This window comes from Esox lucius, chromosome 14 (assembly GCF_011004845.1).
Source record: "Esox lucius isolate fEsoLuc1 chromosome 14, fEsoLuc1.pri, whole genome shotgun sequence".
NCBI lineage: Eukaryota > Metazoa > Chordata > Actinopteri > Esociformes > Esocidae > Esox > Esox lucius.
The window spans coordinates 19,147,402-19,162,911 of NC_047582.1; the positions used below are offsets into that span (position 1 = coordinate 19,147,402).

Sequence of the window (15,510 nt, forward strand, 5' to 3'; positions counted from 1 at the left end):
TGAAGTATATTTCAGACTTGATTATATCTTTAGTACTGCCATCAGACGACTATCTCCTCTCTTGGACAGGGGATTTTACCTGTCCAAGAGAAGACAGCTCTTACAACAACTATTAAATGTCCATAACCAACTCAAGAGATGTTATTACAAATATTTAAAACATGAAGTCTATGGATACAGAAGTCAAATAAAGGCCCATAATTCATCCATAATTATTTTAATAGTAACGATAAAAGAAATGCTTGTTAAAGCTAATGATATTTACCGAAGTGTTTACTACAGTAGCTATAACACTGAGTTAGTGATCATTTATGGTTGATGCACATAAAGGGCAGAAAGAGAATCCTATTATATGAAGTTACAATACTATATTGAAAAAAAATTATGTAAATGAATGCATGAACATTCATTGCATCATGTCAGTCTGGATTGAGTAGACTTGGTTCATTTTATCAGTTCCTCTGCAACTGCAAAATAATTTTTTGAAAACAATCTATATTAACCTCATTTATTGATTTCCTGCTCATTTCATTTGTCCATAAAAATCACAATTTTATTGCATAAAACTGACATACTGAAGTAGAAGAACTACAAAGAGGGGTTGCATTTTCTATGAATCAAACATTTTACCCTGTAGGCACATTTGAGCCATGCAAAATATAATTGCTGCAGAAAACACTGCCTTTTTCCCCCTTGATATCACAAACAATCTCAGCAGAGTCCTGGAGGGACTGGTCAGTGTAGCTCAGCCTTGTTAGGTAAAAAGGAATTGACCACAAGATCCATCTCTATGCCTATTCGTAGGTCCATCCAGTTACTCTTTCAGCCAATTGAGAAGTTCAGGAGTGTAGTAGGTGATGATGATGTCAGCCCCTAGAGAAGAAAGAAGAATACGTAGCTAGTGCAGTATTTTCTTTATAGAGAACTGAGTGCTGTTCACAGGAAACCTCTCGTCTCACCTGCCCTGCGGAAGGCAGTCATAGACTCCAGTACAGCAGTGCGCAAGTCAAAGGCTCCAGCCTGGGCCGCATGCCATAACATTGCAAACTCCCCCGACACGTTATACACCGCCAATGGGTGTGTTGGGTGCTGAAAGGGAAAGGAGAAGAATGGTAAGAAAACGTTTGACTGTGAATACTGATGTTTTCAGAACAGAAGTTTAATAGGCAGGTTTTTACCTTAAATAACTTAAAATTCAAGAACCCCTTAGAAATAAACTTAATATTGCTTGGTTATTTAGCTCATACTGTCCGTCCAACTCCTGAGCCTGAAACTCGGTGAACAGAAAGGGAAAATTAGGGAGAACACACAGACCTTGTCTTTAACCTCCCTCACAATGTCCAGATAGGGCAGTCCTGGTTTCACCATCAGCATATCTGCCCCCTCCTTCACATCCCTGTCCTGAGGCCATGACAAAACAAAAACTCAGTGACTGGGTAAACAAACACTCGGTCTTCCTATCCTATTGCCACATCAGAGAAACGTTCTTACCACTGCTCGCAGTGCCAGGCCCCTTGCACCAGGGGGCAGCTGATAACAACGTCTGTCTCCAAATGCTGGCTTGGACTGTGCTGCATCCCTACACAAATATAAGAATCTAGCTTAGAATAACTTATTAAATGGTAACTTGTATCCTATGTATTGCATTTTACATACATTTTAAGTTTAATAGTCAATAGGTACCTAAATGGACCATAATAACAGGAAGCAAATTTGGCACTGTAGCTGAGCACCGACACCTGAAAAGGAAGAAATGCCATATCACAAATAGGGTTTCCTCATAGCAAACGCTTCCCTTTCTTGGAACATCATTTTTTTGTTCAAATTAAGAATACACAGAACTGGTTAAAAAGTGTCAGACAGCGCATACACAGATGTGCATGTGCTTGGCCAGTGAGCGTGTTTCCTAAAGGTAAGCCATTGGCTAGTGAGAGGATGCACTAGTAAGTACAGTACACTTGTATAGGACATTAACCTGATTCATTAATGTGTAAACCTGCTCTTCTATTGATCCCCAATAATGATGCTCGAGCGGTTGAACAAAAATAGGAATTTAGTAACTGCAACCTTTTTCATACAGTCCCATTATTTCAGGGGCTCAAATGTAATTGGACAAATTAACACAATCATAAATAAAATGTTAATTTTGAATACTGTTGAGAATCTTTTGCATGCAATGACTGCTTGAAGTCAGGAACGCAAGGACATCACCAAACACTGGGTTTTCTCCTTTGTGATGCTTTGCCAGGCCTTTACTGCAGCGGTCTTCAGTTGTTCGTTCATGTGTCTTTCTGCCTCAGTTGTCTTCAGCAAGTGAAATGCATACTCATTCCGGTTGAGATCAGGTGGTTGACTCAGCCATTGCTTTCGCAGTATGTTTTGGGTCATTGTCCATTTGTAAGTGAAGCTCCTTCCAATCAATTCGCTGAAGTTGGCGGAATCTGAGCAGACAATATATCCTTACACACTTCAGAATTCATCTGGCTGCTTTTGTCTTCTGTCACATCATCAATAAACACTAGTGACCCAGTGCCATTGGAAGCCATATACATGCTCATGCCATCACACTGCCTCCACAGTGTTTTAAAGATGATGTGGTATGCTTCAGACCATGAGCCATTCCAAATCTTCTCAATACTTTTTTCTTCTAATCATTCTGGTGCAGGTTGATCTTAGTTTCATCTGTGCAATGAATGTTGTTCCAGAACTCGGCTGGCTTTTATAGATGTTTTTTGGCAATGTCTAAACTGGCCTTTCTATTCTTGAGGCTTATGAATGGTTTGCACCTTGTGGTGAACCCCCTATATTTGCTCTTGTGAAGTTTCTCTAAATGGTAGACTTGGATAATGATATGCCTACCTCCTGGAGAGTGTTCTTCACTTGCCTGCATGTTGTGAAGGGGTTTTCGTTACCATGGAGAGGATCCTATGATCATTCAACACAGTTGTCTTCTGTGGACATCCAGGCCTTTTTGTGTTGCAGAGCTCACCAGTGCATTCTTTTTTTCTCAGAATGTTCCAAACTGTTGATTTGGCCACTCTTAATGTTCCTGTTATCTCACTGATGTATATATATATATATATTTTTTGCAGCCTAAGGATGGCCTGTTTCAATTGCATTGAGAGCTCATTTGACCGCAATAGCCCACACCTGTCCATGAAACAGCTTTTGAGTCAATTGCCCAATTACCTTTGGTCCCTTAAAAAAGAGGTGGCTACATGTTCAAGAGCTGTAATTCCTAAACCCTTCCTCCAATTTGGATGTGAACACCCACAAATTAAAGCAGAGAGACTGCACTTTCAGCCCATATTCATCAATGGGTACATTCTTAACAAAAGTGACCACTATACCTAATTGATGATATCTTACAGCCTACAATAGCAATGCATATTCACCAACTGGTAAAACATGGGAAATTCCTTACAATGATAACATCTGAAATGCTTAACTTGGTTTTTGACAGTATTACACATTTAGAAATTTGACAATGGCCTTTTCAATAGCCTACACTGTATAAACATTATATCATTATATATTTTCATTATAAATTAAATAAACTGCACTTCCCTAACAAGAACAATAGCCCTATAACCCTACTACCATACCTTGTTTCCCATTTCATTGGACATTAGTGACTGTTTGATGGCTCCCACTCGCCCATCCATCATATCAGAAGGTGCAATAATGTGACAGCCTGTAAAGAACAACATTATTAGACTATTGACACAAGAGTGACACCCCATTAACAGCATTAACCCTGGTGTTGATTTCAGAAAAGACTAGATAACCGTGGGATGACCAGACTCACCAGCGCGGGCGTAGGCCAGTGCCACTTCAGCCAGACGCTGGCAACTAGCACCATTGTCCAGAGTCCCGTCCTCCTGCAAGATTCCTGAGGAAGAATCAGGGGCTTTAATACTGTAATGTCAATAGACAGTAGGTAAGCGTCAGTTGAGACCTAAAGAAATGTGATGGAGTGACTGACCACAGTGTCCATGGGAGGTGTAGGGGCAAAGACAGACATCACAGGCCATCAGCAAGCCGGGAAAAAGAGACTTTATCTTCTTGACAGCTAACACTGCCGGAGTATCGTCTGTGTCTGCACCCGAACCCCTCTCATCCTGAGAGGATGACAAGGAGAGCAAGAAAGCTGGCATCAGCCTTTATAATACATACTGAGGAAATACAGCCGAGTGCATATCTTACTCTACCTTAGCAATTTTTGCAGGCACTCCAAAAATCAGTACACACTTCAAGCCGTTTTCTACAAGGGGTCGTAGCATGCCTTCCAGTTTATTGACTCCATACCTGAGGAAAGAAAGAAATTGATGGGGACACAGAGAACTACACTGTTCAAAATAACAAAAATAATTACATGGTGGCACTTAATTGGCAATACATTATAATTGATTGAATCTCAATAGTCGAAATGTGTTTTAATAAGTGACATAACTATTGACAAAGTAAGTTTAATACTGATACACAATAGTAGTCATAGCCAAATGGTGTTTTAAGGAGTGATGATTGTGAAGGACAGAACTAACGGATTCTCCTTATCTTGGCCCAGTCTTGGCTCTGGATCCACCCTGCTCCACAGTATTTATCTGGAGGTCACAGCCTTGCTCTCAATGGATACCATCCCCCTCTTATTATCACTCAACCAGATAACAATGCGAATTTTCATTCTATGTCCTTTTGTTTCAAAGACATTTAAAAACAAAAAACACACTGTGGGTATTCAACTACTCTATCCAATGTACAGTGGATAAGTTGTTACTATACACTGCAGTCTATAAGTAGTTAGTGATACAAGTGTTATTTTTTTGTCTCTGTGCTCCAGCACTTAAATTATACAATGACGATGTTGTAAAAGTACAGGCTGTCAGCTTTAATTTGAGGGCATTTTCATCCATATCAGATACAGTATTTAGACAGAACATAAAGTTTTGTACATAATCCCCCGATTCAAGCGGACCAGAATTATTTGGAAAAATGTCATCATAAAAGCATGCACACAAGAGCAATTAAGGTCTCTGCATTTGGAGTTGGTTGTTGGTGTCTGACAACACTAGGACCAAAAAAGTGTCAATGCAAGTAAAGCTGGTTCATCGTGATGCAGAGTAAAACAATAAGACACATGGCCAAAATATTAGGTGATCCACACTTAGGTACATTTAGGAGAAATAAGAAAAAAAACACTAGTAAACTCAACAATGGTAACAGAAAGGACCTGCTAGACCAAGTAAGACCTCTACAGTGGATGACCAACAAACGCTCACCATAATGAAGAAAAAACACCAAAGAACTGACCAACAGGTCAGGAACACACTTCAGTAGGTATGTGTGCACCTGAAACCTATGTAGCCCAACTAGACTGGACTGCAAGGCTGGACTGCAAGGTGCAAAACACAAAAAATTGCCTGAAAGAGCCTGCAGACTTCTGGGAAAAAAGGTATTGTGGACAGATGAAACAAAGATCAATATGTACCAGAGAGAAGGTATGGAGAGAAAAAAAGCACTTGGCATACCAAATTATACGTAACATATTGAACGTTCTTGACTGGCCAAGTGAATGGCATGTGTTTTACTTGCTAAAAACAAGATTGAAGGCAAAAATGCCCTGAAACAAACAAGAACTGAAGGTGGCTGCAGTAGAGGCTTGGCAGAGCACCTGGTGATGTCTATGGGTCACAGACTTAAGGCAGTCAAATGCAGAGGATTAGCAACAAAGTATTATATATTATGTTTATTGGTCTAATTACTGTTGAACCCCTAAAATGGCAGGAGACCATGTATGTGAGATATTTTCAAAATAGAAATCCTCTTAGATAATTTCTACATAGCTGTTACAAACTGTTTTTTCTAATCATATATTCATTCCTGGATTATGGCTGTAAATACCCTAAAATTAAAGATATACTTTATCCACTTCGCTTTTTGTTTAATTTCAAATCCAGTTTACTTCTAGTACAAAGCCAAAACAACAAAACACGCATCCTTGTTGAAATAGGTATGGACTGCACTGTAGATGAGATTATCAACCACATGAATAGGTAGTCTCAAATGATTACCTGGCCTGGCGTGGTAGGCTAGCAATTGGCTCCACAGCATCAGGACTGTCACTGTTGGAGAAAATAACTGTTGTATCACAAAAATACATAACCACCCAAATAAACGTCTGACTTAGACAAAGATACATCTGTCGTTTGTATCACAACATCCATAAGTACTTCTGTCTGTATGGTAGAGGAGAGCAGAGACATTACGTGACAAAAATAGGGTAGATGAGGTTCTCAGGTCTCAAGTCGGAGGCACAGGTCTGCCAGTATCTGAGTGTTGGATGGAAATAACCACTGTGAAGGAGAGACTCTGGCTGCATCTTGACCCTTTGGGAAAGAGAAAAAGAAAATAAGAGGTTAGACAATTGCACCTTCATTCACCCCCACATTTCTTAGATGCACTGAATTGAATTAATGATTTACTCATTCATCCACATTACCTGACCAAGCATGCGTGAAACCTGACTTAACTAAACAATAGAATGATCCTGACTGAAGTGATAATGCTGGTTCCCACACAGCTGGAGCAAGAGTAATTGCTCACATTAATGAAAGCACATCCCAACATTTTCTAAAATTTGAACACTTCAAGATTATTTACATGAAATGTCTACGTATAGGGCCTATATTAAAATGACATTTTATTCTGGTAAGATAATTATATTTGAATCAAACCGGTGATTAAAGACAGATGAACGCAAAAGCATGCTTAGACAATACCGAACCTCCAAGCTGGACACATACAGAGCTAAATATTACCTGACAAACTCGTTTTATAGGCTATTTGGCTGATTGTCAAAAAGACAAAAGCTTGTTGGCTTAAACAACTAACACCGATAATAGTATGTATGATTATTATTTTAAGCACCATGTTAAGCATTATGACTTGTAAAACGTTTTTTATAACTGTGTCATAAAAACAGAAAGCAGCAAGAATCGTGGTCAAATTTACTAATACTTCATGTCTGCGACGTGCGTTACCCGACTAAAGCACCCTTGCAACATACATACACTCAGATGTAAAGTCGACTTGATAACTTTGAAACATTCCAAACATTTCAGCATAAAATAACATTTACAAAGGTACATTTTACCCAAATAAATGAATGACAGTATTCTTGCCTTTCAGATAGACTACTTCCGTCCGCGTTCCTTCGCTGGCGATTGCACTCAAAACATTATCTTACCAGCCACCGTACACATTCTGTATTGTGAAGCTAGCGACAATATGGTCACGTGTGTATGTGAGATATTTTCAAAATAAAAATCCTCTTAGATAACTTCTACTCATCTGTTACAAACAGTTTTTAGCTGTTTTTTAGCCGTTTTTTTCTAATCATATATTGAATTTACGTCAACATCATACTGAAAACCCAAACACTATGTTATGGAAATTTTAATATTATTTTAAACAAATAACACATCACCAATCATACTCCACATCATCATACAGTTACAGTGGTTATTAATGGTGTCGAATTCAATTCAACTGTCCAAGAGGCTTTCCGGATTTCTGGGTGCTGCTGGTTCTAAAACATAAGCAAAATGGGTTGGCGAAAATATGTCATAACAGCAATGTCATGTATGTGCTCATATGTGGCCAATGTCATCAAAATCACCTGCTTTCATAATTGGAATTTCATGTCTAAGTGGATTATGATAAGTGATTGTACATATGGAATATGTACATATAAACAGCATATTACACATATAGACCAATTTAAAAAACATTGTTAGTCAATAGTCATGGACTGTATATTGAACATGTTTTAAAAATTTCAGCCCTGGTTAGATTATTGCTTAAAAACAACTTAACTGGATTCTTGTAGTGTTTGAAGATTTTTATTGTTTCAAATGTAAAATAAAATGCAGTAGCTATAGTATTGTAATTAGGGAAGCCTTTTGGGCAGTAGACTGAAATGTATCCAAGTCTGAGTGATACATCCAGAATCAAGTAAAGATTGTAATGTTCCTCCAAACACTTTACCAAGGGTTCAGTGAAAGAAAAAAAAATCAGAGATGACTTGAAGAAACATCTCTGATTGTAAAATGACTAACAACTTCAACAGGACCACTGTAACCAACATATACATGCTGTTGCTTAATCAATCAACCAAATGTATTTTATAAAACCCTTTTTACAGCAGCAGTTGTCACAAAGTGCTTTCATAGGCATCCATCCTAAAACCCCAAAGAGCAAGCAACAAGAGTTCATGTGCATTGGCTAGGAAAAACTCCCTTGTAGGGTCCAAAATAATGAAGAATTGACATGGCCAGTACTCTTCTGACTGTACTGGGTGAAGATAATAAGAGTACATAACTTTATGGGCCAAGTCAATGATTTTGCATAATCAGAAGACTAGCAGATCAATAAATGCATGTGTGCTGTGATCAGAGTCCTTAAACAGAATCCAAGTCCACAGCATAACCAAGTGGACAGGACTGGAACAGTCAGGTAGGGTGAGGACAGGCCACAGGAGTCATCCAGCAGCAACCTGATAGGCAATTACAATCAGGAGAACTTCGGGCAGGGACAGCTTCAAGTAATTTATGCCAAGTAGATCTGAGGCATGATCCAAGTCTTCATTTCCTCCTTAGGTCAAACAGGACACTAGGAAAGTTAGAGAGAGCATTCTTAAACTCAAACACTCCTTGGCCTGACTACACTTAATCTTATGATCGATTACATTACGTAGTTTGTCAGACTCCTGGAATTTACATTTGACTGGAGAAACATACCTTATTTCTATATCTCATTTCTATTGGCTATTCGATTAGTCCCTCTTTGTGCTTGGTGTATCCAGATAGTGGATATAAGTGCAATATATAGTGAGAAAAAGCTAAATAAATACATTAAAAAAAGCCTTTCGGAAGGACCACAAACATGAAGTATGTTCTCTACTCAAGAATTTAGGAGTTTCTTTGCAGTCTCCGTTCACTGTAGATTGTCTTGAAATATTCAGTGCACTTTCAGAGTGGAAGGGAAACAAGTGAGTGGAACGAATCGTGTGTTAGAGGAGTTGCTGATACCGAATATTGCGAACAGTCCATGTAGATTGGTTAGACTATCAGTATGCCTTGGGTTTGTTTGGCTCATTTTGTCAATGTCATGAAAGGGACTGGTTTTGTGACTGGTTTTTCTGATCTCACCAGAGTGGCTCGATGATATTGAAGTCAGGAGACTAGGATGGCCACTCCAGAACCTTCAACTTTTTCTGCTGTAACCACTGGAGGGTCAACTTGGCCTTGTGTGCTTGGGGTCATTGGCCAGCTCAGTGTTGCTTTTTTCCAAGGCAGTTTTCTCTGCCACCCTTCTCCCTTCGGCTTCTGCAAGCTCATTCATGAGCTGGTTGCAGAAAGTCTTCTTGGCCATCATCTCTTCATCCAAGGCAGCCATCTTTCCTTCCAGCTCAGCCGTGAGCTGGTCAAACAAAGTTGTCTTTGCCTGCAACTCCTCCATTTTGGACACATTGGCCTGGTTCTCCTGTCGCAGATGGTCGCAGTCAGTCCTTACGCTCTCCAAATCGAGCTTTGCCCTGGCCAGGTGGTTTTCTAGCTCCATCTTCTGTAGTATCATTTTTACCAGATTACTTATTGTCTGGTCGTGGGCATTCTTCCTTTCCATAGCACTGGCTAACTGAGTGGCCCTGCATTCATCACGGTCCACTCTGTTCTTGGCATTGTCAAAAACATCTCTGGTCTCAGCCTCCTCTTTGCTAAGCTTTGACTCCATCTGTTTTATGGAACAGTTCATCTGGGAGGCCGTGGACTGCTCTTCTCTCAGCAGGTGGCATTTTTCTGCCAAGTCGCTCTTCAGCCTAGAGACTTGGACCTCCAACACCTTCACTTTTTTCTGCCAGTTTAGAATCTCCCTCTGCTGCTGTGCTGCAAGCAACCAGGCTGTTTCTATGAAGGGCCTTGATGTTTTCCGATTGTCCGCTCAGAACAGAAACCTGAATCTTTTGAGACTTGAAGACACAGAAGTCTAAAGTACCTAAGGTACGTTTAAATGATTTTGCCTCCAAAACGGAATGAGGTCGGTGTCAAAATGGTACCCCATTCTCTTCATAGGGCATTACTTTGGAACAGGACAAATGGTCAAACGTAGTGAAATACTTTTCTGCATAAGTCCTAGTCCACGTGTACACGGGTGTTTTTCTCCTTTGTTTTTAAAAATCCCTTCCATACATGCACTCTTTTAAAAAAATAGGGGTTTCTGTCAGCCAATCAGTCAGTCAGGCACTCAATCACTCACTCAGTAAGAGACATTCGCTCTTCTTAACCGGCTCCCTTGTCGCGGTCCGGCAAATACCCGTATGAGGGTGGATACTAATTGAAGATCATATAATGTCTTATCAGAGAGGAGCATCTAATCTTGAATTAACAAAAGCATGGATGTGCTTTTCTAAATAATCTTTTGATAAACATTTTTTAAATGTTCCAAAGATGGAAAAAAGCTGCTCTTGAAAGATATTTTATATGTTCATCGATAAAGAGATCAGGGTCAAGGGGAATGTCAAGGTTTTTCAAAGTTTTTTGGTATGTTACCGTCGACATTTACTGTGAGATCAGACAAAATATATTTATCTGATGCCATTAAAACGTCTTTAACCATTTTCACGAGAGCAGTCTCAGTGAAAGCGGTTAACGACCTTATTTCTCAGTGAAATAAAAATTATTTGTCTTCAAGAAGGCATTTTTCTACAATGTTTGTGAGTAACAGGAGGTTCGATATTGGCCGGTAATTGTCTATTTTATCCGGATCGAGATTCGATTTTTTTTTTTTGAAAATACTTTATTTCTGCCACTATTGGTATGTACGGTACACATCTGGAGGATAGGGAGAATTTATTATGGTCAAAATAGGTGGACCAAGCGCAGGATGTAGCTCCTTAAGTAATTTAAATTGTATAGAGTCAAGTTGACAAATGGTGGGTTTAGAGCTCAACTGTTTTAATGAACGTCAGCTATTCAGGATTTCTTACAGTTAAGCTTCCGCTGTCAGTACGCCTGGGCCCCCACTTAGACCAAACTTGTGGTCCTCTGGTTTGTCTTTGGAATCAATCGCCGGACAGTAGGACTTGGTTACATGTAGAACATTTCTGATTTATACAATAAAGTGTAGTTATGTTGTGTAAAGTGACCACGACCATCTGTGTTATGTAATTGTTTTAAATGTATGTAAATGTATTCAGAAAGATAGACTGGGAGGGGAAACAACAATATTCAGAATAAAGTGGCTGGTGCATCCGCAAAATCGTAGTGGTGTTTGATATATATTTTAACAAAATAATATTCTAAAGTAACAGTGAAGTGTAATTAGGTTATAACAATGACTTTTATTTTGAAGGTATTTGCTGAGACCCAATATAATAATATTGCTGTTTTCACGGAGGTACAAATTATTCCGTGAACATACAAGATCTCGCGTTAGATCACTGTATATTTGGGAGAATTAAGGAAAACACTAAAACGTTATCTGACAGTTGAAGTGTTTCAATGAATTAAGGTAAACCAGAGATTGTTGTTAAAATCCTCTCATGTGCTACAATTACCTATATTTACTGACACCTGCACAGCAGGAATAGTTCTGCGCAGTATTGATGGTAAGTTTTAGCTAACTAGCTAGCATTAGTGTACTGTGCGATCTGTTGTGAGATGGAAAAGAGCTACGAACAGATGGCTAGCTAGCTAACGTGTTAGCTGACTGATACTAGCCTAATTATCTGAAAACACAGTTTTCTACAATGCAATAAAAATATCTATAATAATTTTATAATTGTGAGACCTTGCAGTTGTCATTAACAATAATGTGTAGCCAGCTAACTAGCTACGATTTAATGTCACTACGCTAGCCCATAATCATATACATGTAATGTAGATACAGTACTTGCTAGCTTTCGAAATCTCCCTTGCTATACTGAAAGTATATTTAACACAAGCATGTGAATTGTTGGTGTTATGTTTCATAAGCTAAAATAAAATATCCAATTTAATGTTCCATTCATACAAAAATATTATTTTGTATTACTTTTACCTCTGTTAGTGGTTAGCATTGACGTGTGTCATATGAAGCAGCTGATTAAACAGTAAAGATAATTACACAGGACAGGTGCACCTTGTGCTTCCAAATGAAAAAAGCAACTCTAAAATGTGCAGTTTTCGAAACAACCAATCTATTTAACAGTACAACCATTGATTAAGTGTTAATATATTGAGAGAAGATGCTCAGTTCAATAACGTTGAGATCACATAGTAGGGTTAGTGTTATCAAAAGGCTATATCTCCATGTTTAAGTGCTTGTTTACCTTTGCTGAACAACAGTAATCTAATGGAAACCTAATTAAAATCTTAATACTTAAATCATAAGCTTAACTGGGGCAGATGTATAGTTTTTCTGTTGACTTGATGCACACTTCCTATAGATCTGTGGAAATATGCTACAGTATTAGTGTATCTTCTCTTTACAATATTTGTTCATGCTAACATGAATGATAATGTCAATATGTTCAAAAAAGTAGCTAATTTTGATCATTGACATTCCTATATGTTGAAGAGTGTCAGTATTATAGTTCACATGGAGCCAGGTGTTTGTGATGCAAAACCCTAAGCAGAAGTCTGAATGCCAACTTGCTTTTTTGAGAGCTACACTATTGTTAATACATTGTATTTGTGACCATTATCAATTTAATCTGGTTTTAGTGTAAATGTTACTGTACAGAATGAGAATGCAACTGTTTGGGCATCTTTCAAATAACTTCAGTCTTGTCACAATGTAGTCTAGTAAAAGGGACGTAAAGTAAACAACGTTAATGCCACATTTAGATGTTTACTGTAAGTGTAGAGTCAGTTCAATAAATGCAAGTAAAATGTTATTGGCCTGCTCTGAATAAAATGTCTCTGTTTCTAAATAAAGGCCAGACTCCTTGAAGACATCCACTACATGTGAAACTGTTCACTGGCCCACACTATTCCGTCTGCTCTCTCTTCAATGATGTAGGTGAGCTTGATCATCGGTGCAGCAGTTCCTTGTAGAGGACCAGGCATTCCCTATCGCCTTTGGTGGATTCCTGTCCAGAGATCCATGTCTCTCTTCCTTCACTCTTTACCACCCTGACTTAATACGCCTCTCCTCAGTAACCAGTGACTTTAGTGTGTCCCTGGCTGAACAGTCCTCCTGCCCATTCTCCATTCACCCTAAGGCCATGCTGTTCTCTCTGCGAGAGCTGGTCCAATGGCTTGGCTTTGCCACATTCGAGCTCTTCCTCCACCTTGGGGCGTTGTTGGTCTTCAGCGTGCTGGTAGCGCTGCGGGCAGATCTCTTTGTCCCCGGGATGAGCTGGTGGCTGGTCTTCGTCCCCCTGTTCGCTGCCGACGGCCTCAGCACCTACTTCACCGCCATCGTGTCCATCCGGCTGTACCAGGAGAATGAGAAGCGGCTGGCGGTGCTGAGGCTGCTGTGGGTGCTGACAGTGCTCAGCCTCAAGCTTGTGTGTGAGGTGCTGCTGTGCCAGAAGCTGGCTGAGCAGGAGCAGGCGCGCGACCTGTGGTTCGGTCTGATCGTCTCGCCGCTCTTCATCCTCCTTCAGCTGCTGATGATCCGTGCTTGCCGCGTCAACTGAGGCCAGGGTCCGCTGTGACATTGAGAGCATGAGTCGGTTATCGACCATAAAAGGTCCGGGCTCATTAATGCTAAGTTACTGTTTTAATGAACTGACTGTTGGGAAGCCGTTGATGGACTTGATGACTGGTGACGTGAGGGTCATGAGCTTCCATTCCGTTTCTGACCGTGTCTGGACAATGTGACCGTTTGTTTCCCATGATCTTTGTCTGCATGGCTCTCGGCTAAACACTGCTGCCTCTGTGGATAAAATGTATCATTATTTGATGTATGTATTCATGACATTTTATCCTGCAATGTGTCATCTTATTCCCACCTTGAAATGTCATTCTAGGGAGGAACATTTGGCACGTTAAGTTGTTTTTCTTTTGAATTTGGTAAGACTGTTGCCAGCTTCATTGATGATTTGCCCAATTTCCTATTTGCTTTTTGGTACCATTGTTGTATGTGTTGATTGTGTATGTAAATAACCCTTAAACCTTTAAGATGGTTAAGTTCATAATGTAATATTCTTAATAAAAAAACCTGATATGTAACATTAATTCTGAAGACAATAGTGCTATGGTAGACTAAGATTTTTAGTTTTCTTAATACCTGTGATGATGATGTTTTTCCACAAGGTGTTGCTGTTTTATGGAAGTTGGGTGTTGTGACCCACTGCTTTCTTTCCAATACCGAAGGCAATATGGGAAGACTGTTGAAATGAGAACAGTTCACAAGCGAGTGAATTAATATAATTATAACTAAAATGAATCTTTAAGGTTGCAGGAGCTTCATTTTGTGATATGTTAGATTATTTTGCGTCCATCAAGCACTAATCTCATTTTATTTTCCCGTTGTTATGTTAACGACTGGATCCAACATCATTCACTCACCAATAATATCACAAGATTCTATGTTTTCCTTAAATGATGTGTAGAAATGATAGACCACTTGACCAAACTAAGAATATTCCACTGTATTCCACCATTTTCTCTGCTGGAAAGGCAACCGCAAAAACTTTTATTTTAGGCCCATGGCTGCAGATATGATTTTTCTTTTTTGCCTGACCTGTAGAGAAGTTCCAGAGAATCAACACTACATGGGCTAATTGTGACTGTCTGATCTACAAATACTATTCTGCTGTATTTTATGATGCAAGGTGATCTATAGATCATCAATTGTCAGTCAGCTTAAGTCTTTTGACCCTGTTGAACACAGACTATGGGCTTATTTGAGTGGTAACCCACAAGCAGCTGAAATCAGGGGTGGGGCTTCTGTAACAGACTAAAACACTACTGCTTTAAATAAGGCTCAGGTCAACATGGTGGCGTTGCCGAATGTTAGTGTTTCTCTATAAATTGTTGAAATAAGTCTAACTCATATCACACATTAAACTTTGTTTATTTGTAAACATCCGTTGGTGAGAGTTCTGATGTATGTACTGTTTACATGAATCATGAAAAAGTTGGTTGTAGTTTCACATCTTTGGTCTCACAAATAGTGCCTCCTATAAAACAGGCGAATGTTGCATTGTGCCATTGGCAAAAATAAACTTCAGTCAAAACATAATGTCAATTGAACTTATATGGTGTTTGGAATATTAATCCAAAAGGCGCACACTTTTTATCAACAGGATTGAAAGCCGCAACCAACATTGGTCAATTACCAAACAATTATTTTGAACATGAACATGCCTTATTTCTTGTTAAATATCCAGAGGTTTCTATAAGTGTCTATCACGTTCTGTACATGCATTTATTTTCTATGCACTTTCAGTGATGATGGAAGTGGGTTCTAAGTGTTTGATTGATATAACATGCCTGACATCTGCCAGAGTTCCATTTCTGT

General features: G+C 39.2%; 2 protein-coding genes across 6 annotated transcripts; one reads left to right on the forward strand and one right to left on the reverse strand.

Annotated features, from left to right (window-relative positions):
• Window positions 1–494: 494 nt before the first annotated feature.
• Window positions 495–7,266, reverse strand: alad (aminolevulinate dehydratase). Of its 2 annotated transcripts, none has more exons than XM_010877852.4 (12): window positions 7,182–7,266; window positions 6,267–6,386; window positions 6,072–6,122; window positions 4,212–4,308; window positions 3,986–4,121; window positions 3,809–3,892; window positions 3,606–3,694; window positions 1,684–1,739; window positions 1,492–1,579; window positions 1,315–1,401; window positions 960–1,089; window positions 495–873 (listed from the first exon to the last, which is right to left on the reverse strand). In XM_010877852.4, the coding sequence occupies exons 2-12, from the start codon at window positions 6,377–6,379 to the stop codon at window positions 815–817; spliced, it is 990 nt and encodes a 329-aa protein (XP_010876154.1). In that variant the 5' UTR covers window positions 6,380–6,386; window positions 7,182–7,266; the 3' UTR covers window positions 495–814. The 2 variants fall into 2 exon arrangements, with proteins under 2 accessions (XP_010876154.1, XP_010876155.1); XM_010877853.4 differs by having other exon boundaries at window positions 7,154–7,225.
• A 4,208-nt stretch (window positions 7,267–11,474) lies between these two features.
• Window positions 11,475–15,075, forward strand: tmem203 (transmembrane protein 203). 4 transcript variants are annotated; one of them, XM_010877857.2, is made up of 2 exons: window positions 11,475–11,568; window positions 13,060–15,075. In XM_010877857.2, exon 2 carries the CDS (start codon window positions 13,265–13,267, stop codon window positions 13,679–13,681), a length of 417 nt encoding a protein of 138 aa, XP_010876159.1. In that variant the 5' UTR covers window positions 11,475–11,568; window positions 13,060–13,264; the 3' UTR covers window positions 13,682–15,075. The 4 variants fall into 4 exon arrangements, with proteins under 4 accessions (XP_010876159.1, XP_010876156.1, XP_010876158.1 ...); XM_010877854.2 differs by having other exon boundaries at window positions 11,481–11,665; window positions 12,976–15,075; XM_010877856.2 differs by having other exon boundaries at window positions 11,481–11,665.
• Window positions 15,076–15,510: the final 435 nt, after the last annotated feature.